General features: G+C 38.8%; 1 protein-coding gene across 2 annotated transcripts in view; it reads left to right on the top strand.

Annotated features, from left to right (window-relative positions):
- Positions 1-20: 20 nt before the first annotated feature.
- The window catches only part of FANCD2 (FA complementation group D2), a 62,781-nt gene continuing 47,560 nt past the window's right edge, over positions 21-15,241 (top strand). For both annotated transcript variants that reach the window (XM_045832405.1, XM_045832404.1), the window contains exons 1-9: positions 21-205; positions 2,412-2,504; positions 4,110-4,250; positions 5,066-5,133; positions 5,298-5,401; positions 5,815-5,875; positions 6,861-6,913; positions 9,358-9,436; positions 14,371-14,495. In XM_045832405.1, the coding sequence (XP_045688361.1) occupies positions 2,441-2,504; positions 4,110-4,250; positions 5,066-5,133; positions 5,298-5,401; positions 5,815-5,875; positions 6,861-6,913; positions 9,358-9,436; positions 14,371-14,495 (695 nt within the window). In that variant the 5' untranslated portion in view covers positions 21-205; positions 2,412-2,440. The remainder of the gene's footprint in view (positions 206-2,411; positions 2,505-4,109; positions 4,251-5,065; positions 5,134-5,297; positions 5,402-5,814; positions 5,876-6,860; positions 6,914-9,357; positions 9,437-14,370; positions 14,496-15,241) is intronic.

The following is a 15,241-nucleotide window of genomic DNA, read 5'->3' as shown; positions in this document are numbered from 1 at the left end:
TGGCGTCAGGCCTGGCGGGAGCGAAATAAACAGTGGGTGGAGACGGTTCGTCCGCGGGCGAGTGGAACTGCGCTGGTCGTTCCTGCAGGCTCCGCTTTCCGGCGGTTTGTCCTGTAGGCCTGGGCCTTGCTGGGCCTTTCCGTACGAGGTTCCACGCCTTGAACGTTAGCTTCTTCCTACGTCCTATCGTGGGATAGACCCTCAGGTATCCCCCAGCGTCGTTAAAATGGGGAAATGAGAAGGGCTTTTATCCTCAACCCCTACCCAAATGGCCTAGGCCAGGTAGCGGGCCTCATCTTCCGGTCTTTTAAGCTTCTTTGTAAACCAGAAGGTAGAAGATGGTTAAGGGTATGCCTTTTAGTCAGCGGGCTCCGACTTAGCTTTTCCGCCTGTAAAATGGCTGACAATGGTTATAGCTATTAAACGAGGCAATGAATGGAGAAAACGCTTAGCATGGTTCCTGGTGCATAGTAAATGTTAACTCTTATCGGTAGCCATTATTATAACCAAGAGATAATGTAGGTGGTAGTTACGAGGGGCAGATTCTGGAGCCAGATTGCCTGAGTTAGAATCTCAGGTCTTTCATTGATTATGAGAATAATGTACCTACCTTAAAAAATTTTGTGAGGAATAACCTGAAGTAAAACAGTTTTTGTTAGTATTTACCTGCCTGTCAGCCATTCTCATTTGGCAAATATTCTCAGAAAAATTTTTTTTGTGTCAGATACTGTGCTGGGCCCTAGGGATACTTAGATAAATGAGGCTGGGTTCCTGCCTTCAGAGAGCCCCGTAGTCTAGTGTGAGTTCAGTAGAGCTCCTAGGTATGCTCAGTGGAACAGGGAAGCTACAGTAGCAAACTTCCTTGGGGACGGGAACGTTTTTCAAGGAAGATGAGATTTGAGTCTTTAAGGATGAGTAGTACATTTGGGAGGAAAAGAACACCTTATGCAAAAGCACTAAGACCAGAATGGTTCTGATTTACAAAATAGCCTGGATGGCCCTATGGTTCAGGCACTCCCTGCCTCTGCAGTCTCATTTGTAACTCTACACGCTTCTTCCTGTTTCAGTGTTGAGTTTTTCTTTGCCCAGACCTACTCATACCTCTTCTATTGGTTAACTCCTATTTCAACACCCAGGCCCCTGCTCAAAATTATTTTCTCAAAGAGATTATCCTTGAGAAGTCATCGCAGCTTTTTCTTCATCACCCCCACCCCAACGAGACTAAATTTACTTGTAAGCCCTTCTAGCGCCCTGTGCTTTCCTTTTGTAGCATATAACTGTACAGTCAGGAGTCGATTAATCACGGGGATACATTCTGAGAAATGCATCATTAGGCAATTTCATCATTGTACAAACATCATAGAATGTACTTACACACCTAGATGATATAGCCTCTTGCAGTCTAGGCTACAAGTCTGTCTAGCACATTACTGTGCAACACAACGTAAGATTAAATCAAGCACAAGAGAAAATGATCAGGTGATGTAACCAGATTTATGAGGCTGATGCTGTGTGCACAGCTGTTCTAGAGCAAAATTTTTATTTTTTTTAATATATATTTTTAGAGAGAGGGGTAGGGAGGGAGAAAGGGAGAGAAACATCAGTGTGTGGTTGCCTCTCACATCCCCCCTACTGGGGACCTGGTCTGCAACCCAGGCATGTGCCCTAACTGGGAATGGAACCAGCAAACCTGTGGTTTGCAGGCTGGCACTCAATCCACTGAAAACCTTTTTTTTAATAAGTAGAAAAGATATACTATAAGCCAATAGAATAGTTGCTTATTAAGTGTTATTTGCTGTACATAACTATGCACTGTATGTTTTTATGACTGACAGCACTAGAAACGTGAATAATGTGTTGTACTATGACATTAAAATGGGTATTATATCACCAGGTGATAGGAATTTTTAAGCTCTATTATAATCTGATGGGACCTCTGTGGTACAAGTCGTTTGTCATCTGAAACAGCCTTATGTGGGGCATGACTGTGTTAAATAAGTACCTCAAAACTACTCATTACTATATTGTGAACTCCCTGAGGTCAGGCATCATCATATCTGGTACATAATTGTAACCCCAACACCTAACACAGTCCCTAATATGTAGTATTGGATTATTAAGTTAAAGGAGAGATGCAGTTTGGGGGTAGGAGATGGAGGATCTTGAATGTCAGAGAACTGGATTTTATCCTTCAGCAAGAGGGAAGTGGTCAGGCTAAGAAAGGCAACTAGGTAAAGTCTTGAACGCAAGGGACTATTGATCAGATATAGGAGTTGAAATTTTCTCAACTGCTGGATTTAGATAGCACTGAACACTTTGGTTTTGAATAGTTTTCTTTGAGCTATAGCTTTAACTTCTCAAAATTTATGTAGCTTTGAGAGGATAACAGCTATTCTCTGATTTTGTTGTAGGAAGTATTTAACTGCAGAGAATTGTCCAAATGATTTCCAAAAGAAGACTATCAAAATCTGACGATAAAGAGAGCCTGACAGAAGATGCCTCCAGTAAGTGTCTACTCATTTATTGCTCTATTTCTATGTATTACATTTCCTTTATCCAATCATAATGGAATATTACTCAGCGATAAGAAAAGATGAAATACTACATTTGCAACAACTTGGATAGATTTTGAGAGTATCATGCTAAGCAAAATAAGTCAGATGGAAAAGCACAAGAACCATATGATGTCACTGATATGTGGTTTATAAAACAAAGCGACAAATGAATAAACAAAACTTATAGACAATAGTATAGTGGTTGTCAGAAGGGAATTGGGGAGGTTGAAGGGGTAAAGGGGGTTAAATATATAGTGATGGAAGGGGACTTTGGGTGGCAAGCATATAGTGCAGTATACAGATGATGTTTTCTAGAATTGTATACTTGAAACTTACATACTCTTATTAACCAATGTCATCCCAATATATTTAATAAAATTTTAAAAAATTTATGAGGCACTTGAAGAGAAGTGAAATTCCTACCTTCAAATGCTGAGAGTTGTGAAGGCTTAATGGAGAAAACACACAATCTGTATCAGGAGATTTGGGATTGAGTTTCTGCCTCTGGTTCCATGTATTACTTTAGGCATGCCTGCAGTCTCAAGTGTCAGTCTCCACATACATAAGAGGCGTTAGTGTTATAGAGCTTATCTATTGTACATTATGTAGGTGCGAGGACACAAAGATATAACATAGTTCCTACCCTTAATAAAAAACACCTTATGGTTCCCTTTTCTTTTTTAAAAAAATTATGGTCTAGATAAATGTTATGATAGTGATATATAAGGGAAAGGCATCATATCAAAGCAACCCTACTGGAGGCGATGTACCCTCTGTCCATATGTGAATGTGGTTGACAGAGGCTTTAAGAGTTCCCACAGGAAGTTGAAAGTCTTTCATTTATTGCACTCATCTACTTTCTTAAGGCATTTCTATCTTGTTGCATCATTAAGAGAGAAGAATAGATAATCATATTTAACTTCAAGTTCCTATTTGTTTTTGTTGGTTAATTATGTTTTATTACTTCTTGTGGGTTGAAAGCCTTGGGATGAAACCAGCCTGGGCATTGCACTCAGATATGATGCAAGAGGACCTGCCCCACTCTTACTCCCCCTGCATCTAGGTGATTGGTTCTCAAACTTGAGTGTCCATCAGGATTATTACCTGGAGAGCTTGTTAAAAATTCAGACTCCCAGGCCCCATCCCAAAAATTTTGATCCCATAGCTCTGGAATGTGACCTAAGACTATGCTTTTAATAGGCCTCCCAGAGATTCTAGAGCAATGGTTTGCAGGCAACAGCTTGAGAGACCCTGACTGCGTTAGAATTTTGGTGGAAACATTTCCATGGTTACTTTTGTCAGAAGTGCCACATTTTTAATTCTTCAAATGAAAACTCAATAGGTGAAAACAATTTTATTTATTGATTTTTTTCTGTATGTGTGGAAGCCGCTATTGCTGACCATTGTTAGAAATGAAATTTTACTACACCATCAATTCCAGTATAATTATTCAGGAATCTATCAACTTTCCTCTTAGGGTTATTATTCCGGGGTTTACATTTTAATCTTTGCTTTACTGTTTGTCACATTCCTGAAAATTTTGTCTATTTTCAGATACCAGCAAGCAACCACTTTCCAAAAAGACAAAGAAATCTCATGCTTATAATGAAGTTGAAGAAAATGACAGTGCCTTTGTAAAGCTTCTTAAGACATCAGGAATTATTCTTAAAAGAGGAGAGAGTCAGAATCAGCTAGGTGATATTTTAATCTCTTTTCCTGTGTATAGTGAATAATGGATTTTCTAAATAGAAAGGTAATGAAGATTAGAAATGGGAGCACCATCTATCTGACTTGAGACAAGGATGAAATTGAAGTTGCTTTTTAGAGAATATTGACACAGTTTTTGGTTCTGCTAAATGCACATTAAGTAAACTACTTCTGACCCCCACCTTTTTTTAAAGAAAAATATTACATATTTGTATTGCTTTGTGTTTTCCTGTGAAAAAATAAATTTATATCCAGAGGGCAATTAGATCTGTGTCAGAATAATTTCAGAAGAAAATTTATAAACCTATATAAGGCATCAGTGAGGGCCTGCTTTGGGGGCATAGGTTATTTCATTCTGCTAAGGTTATGGCATGTCTTTTTTATTTTATTTTACTTTTTAATTTTTTATAGATTTTTAAAATTTATTTTTAGAGGGGAGGGAGGGAGGGAGGGAGAAAGAGGGAGAGAAACATCAGTATCTGGTTGCTTCTCACGTGGCCCCCACTGGGGACCTGGCCTGCAACCCAGGCATGTGCCCTTACTGGGAATTGAACTGGTGACCCTTTGCTTCTCAGGCGCACTCAATCCACTGAGCTACACTACACCAGCCAGGCTGGCATGTCTTTTTTAGAACACTTTGTAGCTATCTTCTGTCAAAGCTAAGTTTGTTTTATTGTGGGTTTAGAAGATTTGGCTTAGAATTATGTTCTGAATATCTTCATTCATTTCATCAGATAGGAAACTTAGTCTTAAGGAAAGTAAAACTGTAGTGAGAGGTGTTAAAGACTCTTCTTTTCTCTTAGCTGTGGATCAAACCATTTTCCAAAAGAAGCTCTTTCAGACTCTAAGGAAACATCCTTCTTATCCCAAAGTATGTATTTTCATCCTGGTGCTTTTACTTTTGCTAGCAGTACTCTGAAACTGGGAATTTAAAAACACTGTCATAAAGTTGAATGTGCTAGAATGATTTTTAGCTATCCACAGCAAGTCTTAAACTAAAAATCTTACTCTTACTCCCCCGCCACCCCCGTTAAGATAATAGAAGAATTCATTAGTGGCCTGGAGTCTTACATCGAGGATCAAGACATTTTCAGGAACTGCCTTTTGTCTTGTGAACGCCTTCAGGATGAAGAAGCCAGGTGTGGAGATGAGGCATGGAGCATTGCTGAAATTTAGTCTGTTGTACTAACTGGTAGGGAAGGGCCGGTGGGAAGCAGGGTAGTGCAGAATGTATTTTTTGGAACTTAACTCTTGATTTATAGCTCTCTTTTCCTCAGAGTTTTATCCTGAACGGTAAGTTATTATGTTTATAGTCCACAGTAAGAACCACGGTGTTTTTTATTATGTGTCTCACCTGTGTTGACAGAATTTAAATTTTTTACTTTCCTCTGGCTTAAGAGCCATCTTCTCATGCTGTGTATTTAAATACCAGGCTAGTTTCTTTTTAAAGGTTATATATTTTTAACCAATCATATTGATAAAGAATAAGAAAAACATTAACACAAGGAAAACAAAATACAAAACAAATTTCTTTTCCGTTTCTTTTTTACAGCATGGGCCCATCTTACTCTAAGAGCCTCATCAAATTGCTTCTGGGGATTGACATGTTACAGGTGAGACTGTGTCACTTACTCTGTGAACCAGACTCTGTGAGACCAGTCTCTTACTCTGGTTAGAGGTTATTTGTGGTATAAGTCCAAGCGTAAGTGGCTGGAGCACATGGTAAAAAGTAGGCTTAATGGGAGGATTTGGGTTTGCAGCAGTTTGCCACACCCCTGTTGCCGAAATGCATCTGATAAAACAGTATCTGTGTCTTTGGACTGAGTGGATTAGCCCAATATATCTCAAAGTTTTATTTATTCCTTTGGCCTGTGTTTCCTGGTTCAAAAAGTTTCATACTGTGTGCCCTGAGTACCTTGTATATCTCCACCGTGTTCACATTTGTGTTATCTACCATTTAGGTCTTTATTTGCTTATTAATTTGATTTTGACCTTTACCTCTCCTTTATCTTTTAGTGTATTGAGTAGCCAATACACTGACATGTTTTAAGCATCTTAAATTATAAAACTATGTATACGAAGAAAAGCCTCCCTCCCCACCCCATCCTCCACTTTTCTTTTTTTCTTCTCTCCTGCTGTTAATCTTGCCATACTATTATCTTTTCCTTTGCATTTCAAATCTTGAATATAATTTAGTTAGCTTAAATCTAAGAGCTCTCTTGTTTCTGTGAAGAGAAATCATCTTTTCGTGCAAACTATTTGATAATATTGTGTAAACAATATTATTTGATAAACTTTTAAAGTCTGCATTTCATGGGTTAACAGTTTTCATCATACTTGATATTTTTGATTATCTGATTATTATTGCTTTGATAGACATTTTGCAATTTTTCAGAAGATAAATTATTGATAAGACTTTGTTTTAACAACTTATATTCAAAATATAAGCAGTATTCATGTGGATATTCTTATAAGAGGATTTTAATTATAGTAGGGTTTTTCCTCCAAGAGCACTTGTTGGGGACAATTATGGCTAGTTATACATTTCTGTTTTGTATTTTGAGACCATATCTTAACTCCCTATACATTCTTTTTCAGCCTGCCATTATCAAAACCTTGTTTGAAAAGTTGCCAGAATTTCTTTTTGAAAGGTAAGTGGAGTTATTCAGGAATGCTTAAATTATCCTAGTGTGCTTAAGTTTTTCTCTGAATAGATTACTCTGAAATAGCATTGGTTTCTCTGAAGGTCATATTTATCACAATCTTGATTCTTAAATGACTACTAAAATTTTACTGGGGTGTCTTTTTTGGAATTTCATCTATTTATGTGAATACATAGTGCCAGAAGGATACACAATAAATTGGTAATAGTAGTTACCTCCTACGAAAGGAGCCAACTGTCTGGAGTCATATATTCTTTGAATACTGTTTTTTACCTTTTCAATTTTATAATGGACCATTTTTTTAAAATTTACTTAAAAAATAACTTAGAAAAAATGAGCAGCCTAATAGAAAAGTAACCCTGGTATGGCTCAGTGGATTGAGAGCCAGGCTGTGAACCAAAATGTTCTCAGTCAGGACATATGTGTGGGTTGTGGGCCAGGTCCCCAGTTGGTGTGCAAGAGGCAACCAGTCGATGTGTCTCTCACACATTGATGTTGCTGTCCTTCATTCTCCCTCCCTTCTCTCTAAAGATGAATAAAATCTTAGGGGAAAAAAGTAGATAAAAATCATGAACAGACAATTTACAAAGAAGAAATACTGCCCTGGCTAGTATAGCTCACTGGATTGAGGAGGCCTGAGAACCAAAGGGTCGCCAGTTCGATTCTCAGCCAGGTCCCCAGTGGAGGCCATGTGAGAGGCAACCCCACATTGTTGCATCTCTCCCTCTTTTTTTCCCTCCTTTCCCCTCTCTCTAAAAATAAATAAAATCTTTTTTTTCTTTTTTTAAGAAATACAAGATCATCAAATTTTTTTAAATGCTCAATTTTGTCAGTAATTAAAGACATAAATTTATAACAATAAACACATTTTTTCCATTCTCAAAGGATCTCCCTTATGTGTAATGAACAGGCATGATCATACACTACTGATGAACACATAAATTGGTTCGACTATTCTGAAGGGCAGTAGGTTCTTTGTATCAAAGCCTTAGATTTTGCATACCCTTTAATGCTCAACTATGTCTCCTAATTTATCCTCAGGTGATAATTGTGAATGAAAGTAGTAATAAGTGATTACTGTTTAAAGTAACAGAAAATTGTAAATAACTGACATGTTCAACTATAGAAGATTGGGTTAAGTAAATTAGGTACATCCATAAAACAATATCATGTGGACATTAAAAATTATAAAGAGGTCTATTTAATACTGTTCATTAATTTTTTTTTTTTTACTTTAGTGTTGTTCGATTATAGTTACCTGCATTTTCTCCCCTCCCCAGCCAAATCCCCCTCCCTCCCTTGCTTTCACCCTCCCCCTTGGTTTTGTCCATGTGTCCTTTATAGTAGTTCCTGAAAAATGCTGTGCATTAATTTTTTAAAAACAGTTACAAATTAGTATTTACAGTTCAGCTTAGTTTTTTTTTTTACAAGATGCATTTATACATACTTGTGCATATCAATAATGGACATCTCTGACAGGATTATAGGTCCTTTTTATTTTCTCCTTTCATATGTGTTTTTTCAGGGTTTTGTATATAATAATAATAATATTAAACTTGAAGGTTTACTCTTAAAAATTTGTGCTTTGTCTGAATGGCTCACTACTTGCTTTATATCCTGGCTAAGTCAAATTTGAAGGACTAAACAAAGACTGAGAATGCTGTACAGAAAAGGAACTAGAGGTGATCCAAAACTCTAGGTATACTAAGTTGGGAGGAAGGCAGATACCGTCATTTTGGGGGAAATAACTGAGGCAGCATTTTTTATCTATAAATGGTTTTCAGTACTTTTACAAATAATATAATTTAACCTGTCATGTTTTCATAGCAGTATATGCTTATCTTTTTTGGGACTTACCACATTGGTGTCATGTTTCACCTATTGAAAATATTCTTCTACCCCGGCTGGTGTGGCTCAGTGGATTGAGTGCCAGCCTGTGAACCAAAGGGTTGCCGGTTTGATTCCCAGTCAGGGTACATGCCTCGGTTGTGGGCCAGGTCCCCAGTAGGGGGCATGTGAGAGGCAACCACACACTGATTTTCTCTCCCTCTCTTACTCCCTTCATCTCTCTCTAAAAATAATAAATAAAAATAAGAAAAAGAAAATATTCATCCCACTCAGTTTGTTAAAGTTTATTACCTTTTTTAAAAAAATTGTTTCATTCTTTTAAGAGATACTCTCTAGACTTTTATTTCCCTCTCTATAAACCTTTCCCAGATGTAGCCATAGTTAACAGTTTAGTACCCCTTCCAGACATCATTCTCAAGGCATATAAACATATATCTCTTGCTTTTTTGGTATTACATGGTGTGTCTAGCACAGTGCACAAGACATAGTAAGTATTTAGTAAATGCTAATTGAATGGCTGAAATGCTTGCTGATGTGTAAGTCAGAAAGCCTAAGTTCCTTGTCTTCTGATCCTAACATTTCAGCATGAACAGTGATGGAATCAACATGCCTCGACTCATTATCAGTCAACTGAAATGGCTTGACAAAGTTGTGGATAGCAAGGTAGGCCTTGGGACTTTTTCTGTCTCTTAGATTTAGAGAGTGCATTTCCATACTTCATCAGACTTTTGCAATTTGCAGGGGGTGGGTGCCTTCTTTCTAAACAGAAAAATTCACATTTTTAAAATCCATTAGCTTTTTGAGCTTTGATAATTTAAGAATCATGAGTATTTCACCTATTAACTTTCTCCAAAAAAAGAAATTTACCTACTTATGATGGCTAAATATCATTTATTAAATAAATTAAATATTTGGAAAGCAATTTAGCACTTCAAAGTACATAAGTTTTTGTGTTTTCTCAAAAGTGATGAGATCCCAAACCACTGCACTTCACTGCAGATGTTTCGATTTGATCATATACAAGTTTCCACTTATCTGCAGTTTTGCTTTTTGTGGTTTCAGTTACTCATGGTCATCCATGGTAGAAAAATGTTAAATTTTCCCAACCACTGACATTTTTGCTTCTGGCATCCAACTATTGACACTGTCATGACTCTGGTCCAGGATCACCTGAAGTAGGTAGTTCCTTCTTCTGATGTATTGTCAGAAGGTCAGTAGTAGCCTAATGTTACATCACAACGCCTGCATCATTCAACTCACCACATCTCATCATGTAGGCACTTTATCATCTCGGTCGTCACAAGAAGAAGGGCAAGTAGGATAAGATATTGTGAGAGAGACCATGTTCACATACCATTTATTATAGTATATTATTATAATTCTATTTTATTATTTGTTATTATTAATCTCTTACTGTGCCTAATTTGGTATGTATGTATTGGAAAAACCATAGTATATATATATGGTTTGGTACTATCCATGGTTTCAGGCATCCACTAGAAATGAGGGGGAATACAGTATTGAGGAAAATTCCATGAAGTTTTTGCAATTATTGTTATCAAGCATCTTGGTAAAGTTCAATTTTTTCTTTTTTAGTCCTCATCAGAGGACATGCTTATTGACTTTAGGTGGGGGGGCGGGGAGAGGGAGAGAAACATTGATGTAAGAGAGAAACGTCAATCTGTTGTCTCTCACTCACGCCCCCGCCAGGGATCAAACACACAACCCAAGCATGTGTCCTGACCAAGAATTGAACCTGCAGCCTTTCGATTTAAGGGGTACTTCGGCCAACTGAGCCACACTAGGTTGGGCAAGTTCAATGTGTTTTCAGCCTAGTGCTTAAGAACCATTTCTTTTCAGAGTTCTTAAAATCATTCTGTTAATTTTTGTCAGATATTCTAAGGCTGAATCTTTACTTGGAAGAACATGAGTTTTGGGAGTCTCATCTGGACTAGAATTTTTGCTCTGCCTTTGTTTTTTGTTGTTACTGTTTTTTGTTTGTTTGTTTGTTTTTAGATTTTATTTGCCCTGGCTGGTGTGGCTCAGTGGATCGAGTGCCAACCTGTGAACCAAAGGGCGGGCTGGTTCAATTCCTAGTCAGGGTACATGCCTGGGTTGCAGGCCAGGCCCCTGGTGAGGGGGCATGTGAGAGGCAATCACACACTGATGTTTCTCTCCCTTTTTTTCTCCCTCCCTTTTCCTCTCTCTAAAAATAAAAAATAATAATTAAAAAAAGGGATAAAAGATTTAATTTTTTTATTTTTAGAGAGAGGGGAAGGGAGGGAGGAAGAGAGGGAGAGAAACATTGATGTGCCAGAGATACATCAGTAGGTTGCCTTTCACCCACCCCCAACTGGGCGCCTGGCCTGCAACCCAGGCATGCGCCTTTACTGGGAATCGAACCTGCAACCTTTTGGTTTGTAGACTGGCGTTCAGTCCACGGAGCCACACCAGCAAGGGCAGTTTGCCATTTATTAATTGTGTATCATTGAGCAACACATCCTTACGTTTTAAAAATGGGAATTGTCGCAGAAACCCCCAAAAGTTGTGAAGATTAAATGAAACAAAGTGTATAATAGACCAATTAGATAATATATTATCCACCCTACTCTTTTCCTTTCTTTTTAAATTTTTAAAAATGTGTTTATTAATTTTAGAGAGGGAGGAAGGGGGAGAGAGAGATAAAGAAATATTGATGTGAAAGAGAAACATCAGTTGGTTGCTTTCCACATGAGCCCCAACTTGCAACCTAGGTAAATGCCCTGACTGGGAATCAAACCCCTCATCTTTTGGTGTACACGATGATGCTCCAACCAACTGAGCCATACCAGCCAGTGCCACACTACTTTTTTTTTCTATTTACCATCTCATGTATGAAAATTTCTGGGTTGGGCAACTTCCAGTAAGGTGACGGCACAGGTAAACACAGCTAGCCTTCTCACACAACCACATCAAAATTACAACTAAACTATAGAACAGCCATCACAAAGATACATCAGAAATTGAGTTGAATGAAGTCCAACAACTGTGCAATTAAAGAAACCACATCCTTCCAGACTGATAAAAGGGGTGGAGATATGTAACAGGTTGGTCCCATATCTATGTATAGTGGATAAAAATTCTGGAGGGGTATCTTGGGAGCAAGGAGTCCTAGCCCTACACCAGGACCCCAGTTCAGGGTTTCAGTGCCAGGACAGTCTCCATAATTTCTGGCTGTGGGGATTAAGTCAGTGGTAAAAAAACTGCTGGAGTCCCAAGCAATTCTTCTTAAAGAACCCATGCATGGACTTACTCAGACTCACTCCCTCTGAGCTCCAGCATGGGAATAGCAACGTGAAAGGCACCAATTGCATACAGGAAGGAACTGAAGTGTCTGGCATCAAGGCAAGAGCTCAGGGACGGCTTTCTCCCAGACAGAAAGGCACGCAGAGGCCATTGTCTGTTTTCTGAACCCTATCCCCACAGAGCCAGCAGGTGGGTGCCATATCTGAGACTCCATCAACCTGGCCAGCAATGTTGGCCCTGCCCTGGAGATCCCCTGAGACTCTGTCCCACCCAACTTACAGGCACACCCCAGTGTCTTTTCCATATGAATGGCTGGTCTTGGCTGTTGTTTCACAAATTCCTAAATCCTTTCAAACAAGCAATAGTCAGGCTCAGTGAGTCCCCAGCCCGGGTACCCCTTGCTAAGTGGCCCCAGGCCTAGCACTAGTAGCAGCCAGCCTAGATTCACAGCCTGGCTTCCCCTGGGAATCTCCAAGCCCAGTAAAAGTAGCAGCCATCTCAGGTTGCTTTATAGCTCAGGCAGAATGGCCTGGGGCAAAACACAGGTAGGGGTTGATCTTGGCTACCTGGGAAAGCCCAGGGCCAGCATACCCAGAGGACAGCTGCAGACCAGGTCAGAGCACCACTGCCATGCCCTTGTATAGCTGATCCTCCATGAAGGGTACAGGTTGGTGGTCAGTGGTCACAGCCAATCCTTGCAGCTGACTGGCCTGGGTAAATTCCTCCCATGGACCTGCCAGCAGCAACCAGTGCTCAACTACAAGTGTACTCAGCCCACAAGAAGGGTGCACCTTGAGTTCTCAGCTTGGATGATAGGGGAGGCTGTGCCACTGGACCCTACAGGACACCTACTACAGTAAGGACATGCTGGCATGACGGAGTCAGAGCACCTCTACCTAATACATATAAACAAACACAGGGAAGCTGCCAAAATGAGGAGGCAAAGAAACGTGGTCCAAAGAAAAAACAAATCAAAACTCCTAAAAAAGAACTAAACAAAATGGAGATAAGCAATCTATTAGAAGCAGAGTTCAAAACACTGGTTACAAGGAAGTTGGTGAGGAACTCAGCAGCATAAAAAAGATACACAAGGAAGTTGGTGAGGAACTCAGCAGTGTAAAACTGTAGAGTAGATGAAGCCAAGAATTAAATCAATGATTTGGAACATAAGGAAGCAAAAAAAAAAAAAAATCAGTTGGAACAAGAAGAAGAAAAATGGAATCCAAAAAAATGAGGATAGTGTGAGCAGTCTGTGGGACAACCTCAAGGAGTCCAACATTTGCATCTAGGGGTACCAGAAGGAGAAAAGGAAGAGCAGAAATTGGAAATCTATGTGAAAAAAAATGAAAGAAAATTTCCCTAATTTGGTGAAGGAAATAGACATGCAAATTCAGGAAGCACAGAGAGTCCCAAACAAGATGGATGCAAAAAGACCCACTCTAAGACACATCATTAAAATGCCAGAGGTTGAAGATAAAGAGAGAATCTTAAAGCATCAAGAGAAAAGTTAGTTACCTACAGGGGAGTTCCCATAAGACTGTCAGTTGATTTCTGAAAAGAAACTTTGCAGGCCAGAAAGGACTAGTAAGAAATATTTAAAGTGATGAAAGCAGGGACCTACAGCCAAGATTGCTCTACCCAGCAAAGCTATCTTTTAGAATTGAAGGGTAGATAAAGAGCTTCCCAGATAAGAAAAAACTAAAGGAGTTCATCATTACCCAGCCATTAATATATGAAACGTTAAGGGGACTCATTTAATAAAAAGAAAATCAGAACTATCAATGGTAAAATGGCAATAAATACATATCTATCAACAATTGAATCTAAAAAGCAAAATAAGCAAACAAGAACAGAGACAGTCATGGATGCAAAGAGGGTTTTGATGGTTGCCAGATGGGAAGGGGATATGGGAGAATGGGTGAAGAGGTAAGGGAATTAAGTACAAATAAGTAGTTACAGAATAGCCATAGGGGTGTACAGTACAGTATAGGAAATGGAGTAGGTAAAGAACCTATGCATGACCCATGGACATGAACAATTGTGTGGGGATTGCCTGAGGAACTGGAGGGTGCTGGATGGAGGTGGGTAAAGGGGAAAAATTGGGACAGTTGTGATAGCATAATTAATAAAATACAATTTTTAAAGAAAGAATATTTCTGGGTCATTTACCTCTGAATTTTGTTTTCGATCTTGAGTGTGTTTATAATTGTTATATTGTAGCCAAAATAATTGCAGCTCTACATTTCATGTGTATGAAGTCTTTCTCTATTCTTGGTAATATGCTCCAGTTCTAATAGTCTCCTCTTCTGTAGGATCTCACCACAAAGATCATGCAGCTGATCAGTATTGCTCCGGTGTACCTTCAGCATGACTTCATCACCAGCCTGCCTGAGATCCTGGGGGATTCCCAGCATGCTGATGTGGGGAAAGAACTCAGGTGGGTAAGCACCTTGTTGCCATCCTAAAGAACAAGGCTTTACTCTGGGAGCCTTATCACTGCAGTATGCAAAGAGTAGTGTGATGTGTTCCTTTTTTATATAAAAGAAGATACTTACCTACAATGAGTAAGCTATGGGATTTGACTTATTTTTCTTAAAATGATTATATATTTAGTAAATTCATGTACTTGCTTTTAAAGGTATATCTGTTGTGAATATGCAGTCTGACTTAGGTTTAGGTCTATAAATTTGTTTTATGCAGACTTAAACATGATGCCTTTGTTTCATTAGCATTTCCCCTACCCTCAGTCATGACTATACAACAGAATCATTTGTGGCCCTGACCATTGCAGCTCAGTTAGTTGAGTATTGTCCTGCAAAGTGAAGGGTCACTGGTTCAATTTCTGGTCAATGCACATACCTAGGTTGTAACCCCAGTCCCCAGCTGGGGTGTGAATGAGAGGCAACTGATCAACGATGTTTCTTTCCCTCTCTTTCTCCATCCCATCCTCTCTCTCTAAAAATAAATAAATAAAATCTTTAAATTTTTTTAGTCATTTGTGGAGCTTATGAAACATCTACATTCTTTTGTCCCTAAGTAATTATTCTGATGCACATTGCTACATCAGATCCATTGCCAAGACTCACTGCTTACTATTATTTGTGTGAAAAATAATAATTGGTAGGACAGTAATTAAGGAGAGAACAGTATCCCTGTGTGATAGTGTTTGTTTTTTTTTCCTTT

The sequence above is a fragment of the Phyllostomus hastatus genome, unplaced genomic scaffold, assembly GCF_019186645.2.
Source record: "Phyllostomus hastatus isolate PE091 unplaced genomic scaffold, TTU_PhHast_1.1 phas_contig_16, whole genome shotgun sequence".
Lineage (NCBI taxonomy): Eukaryota > Metazoa > Chordata > Mammalia > Chiroptera > Phyllostomidae > Phyllostomus > Phyllostomus hastatus.
This window is presented reverse-complemented; position numbering and strand designations above follow the sequence as displayed.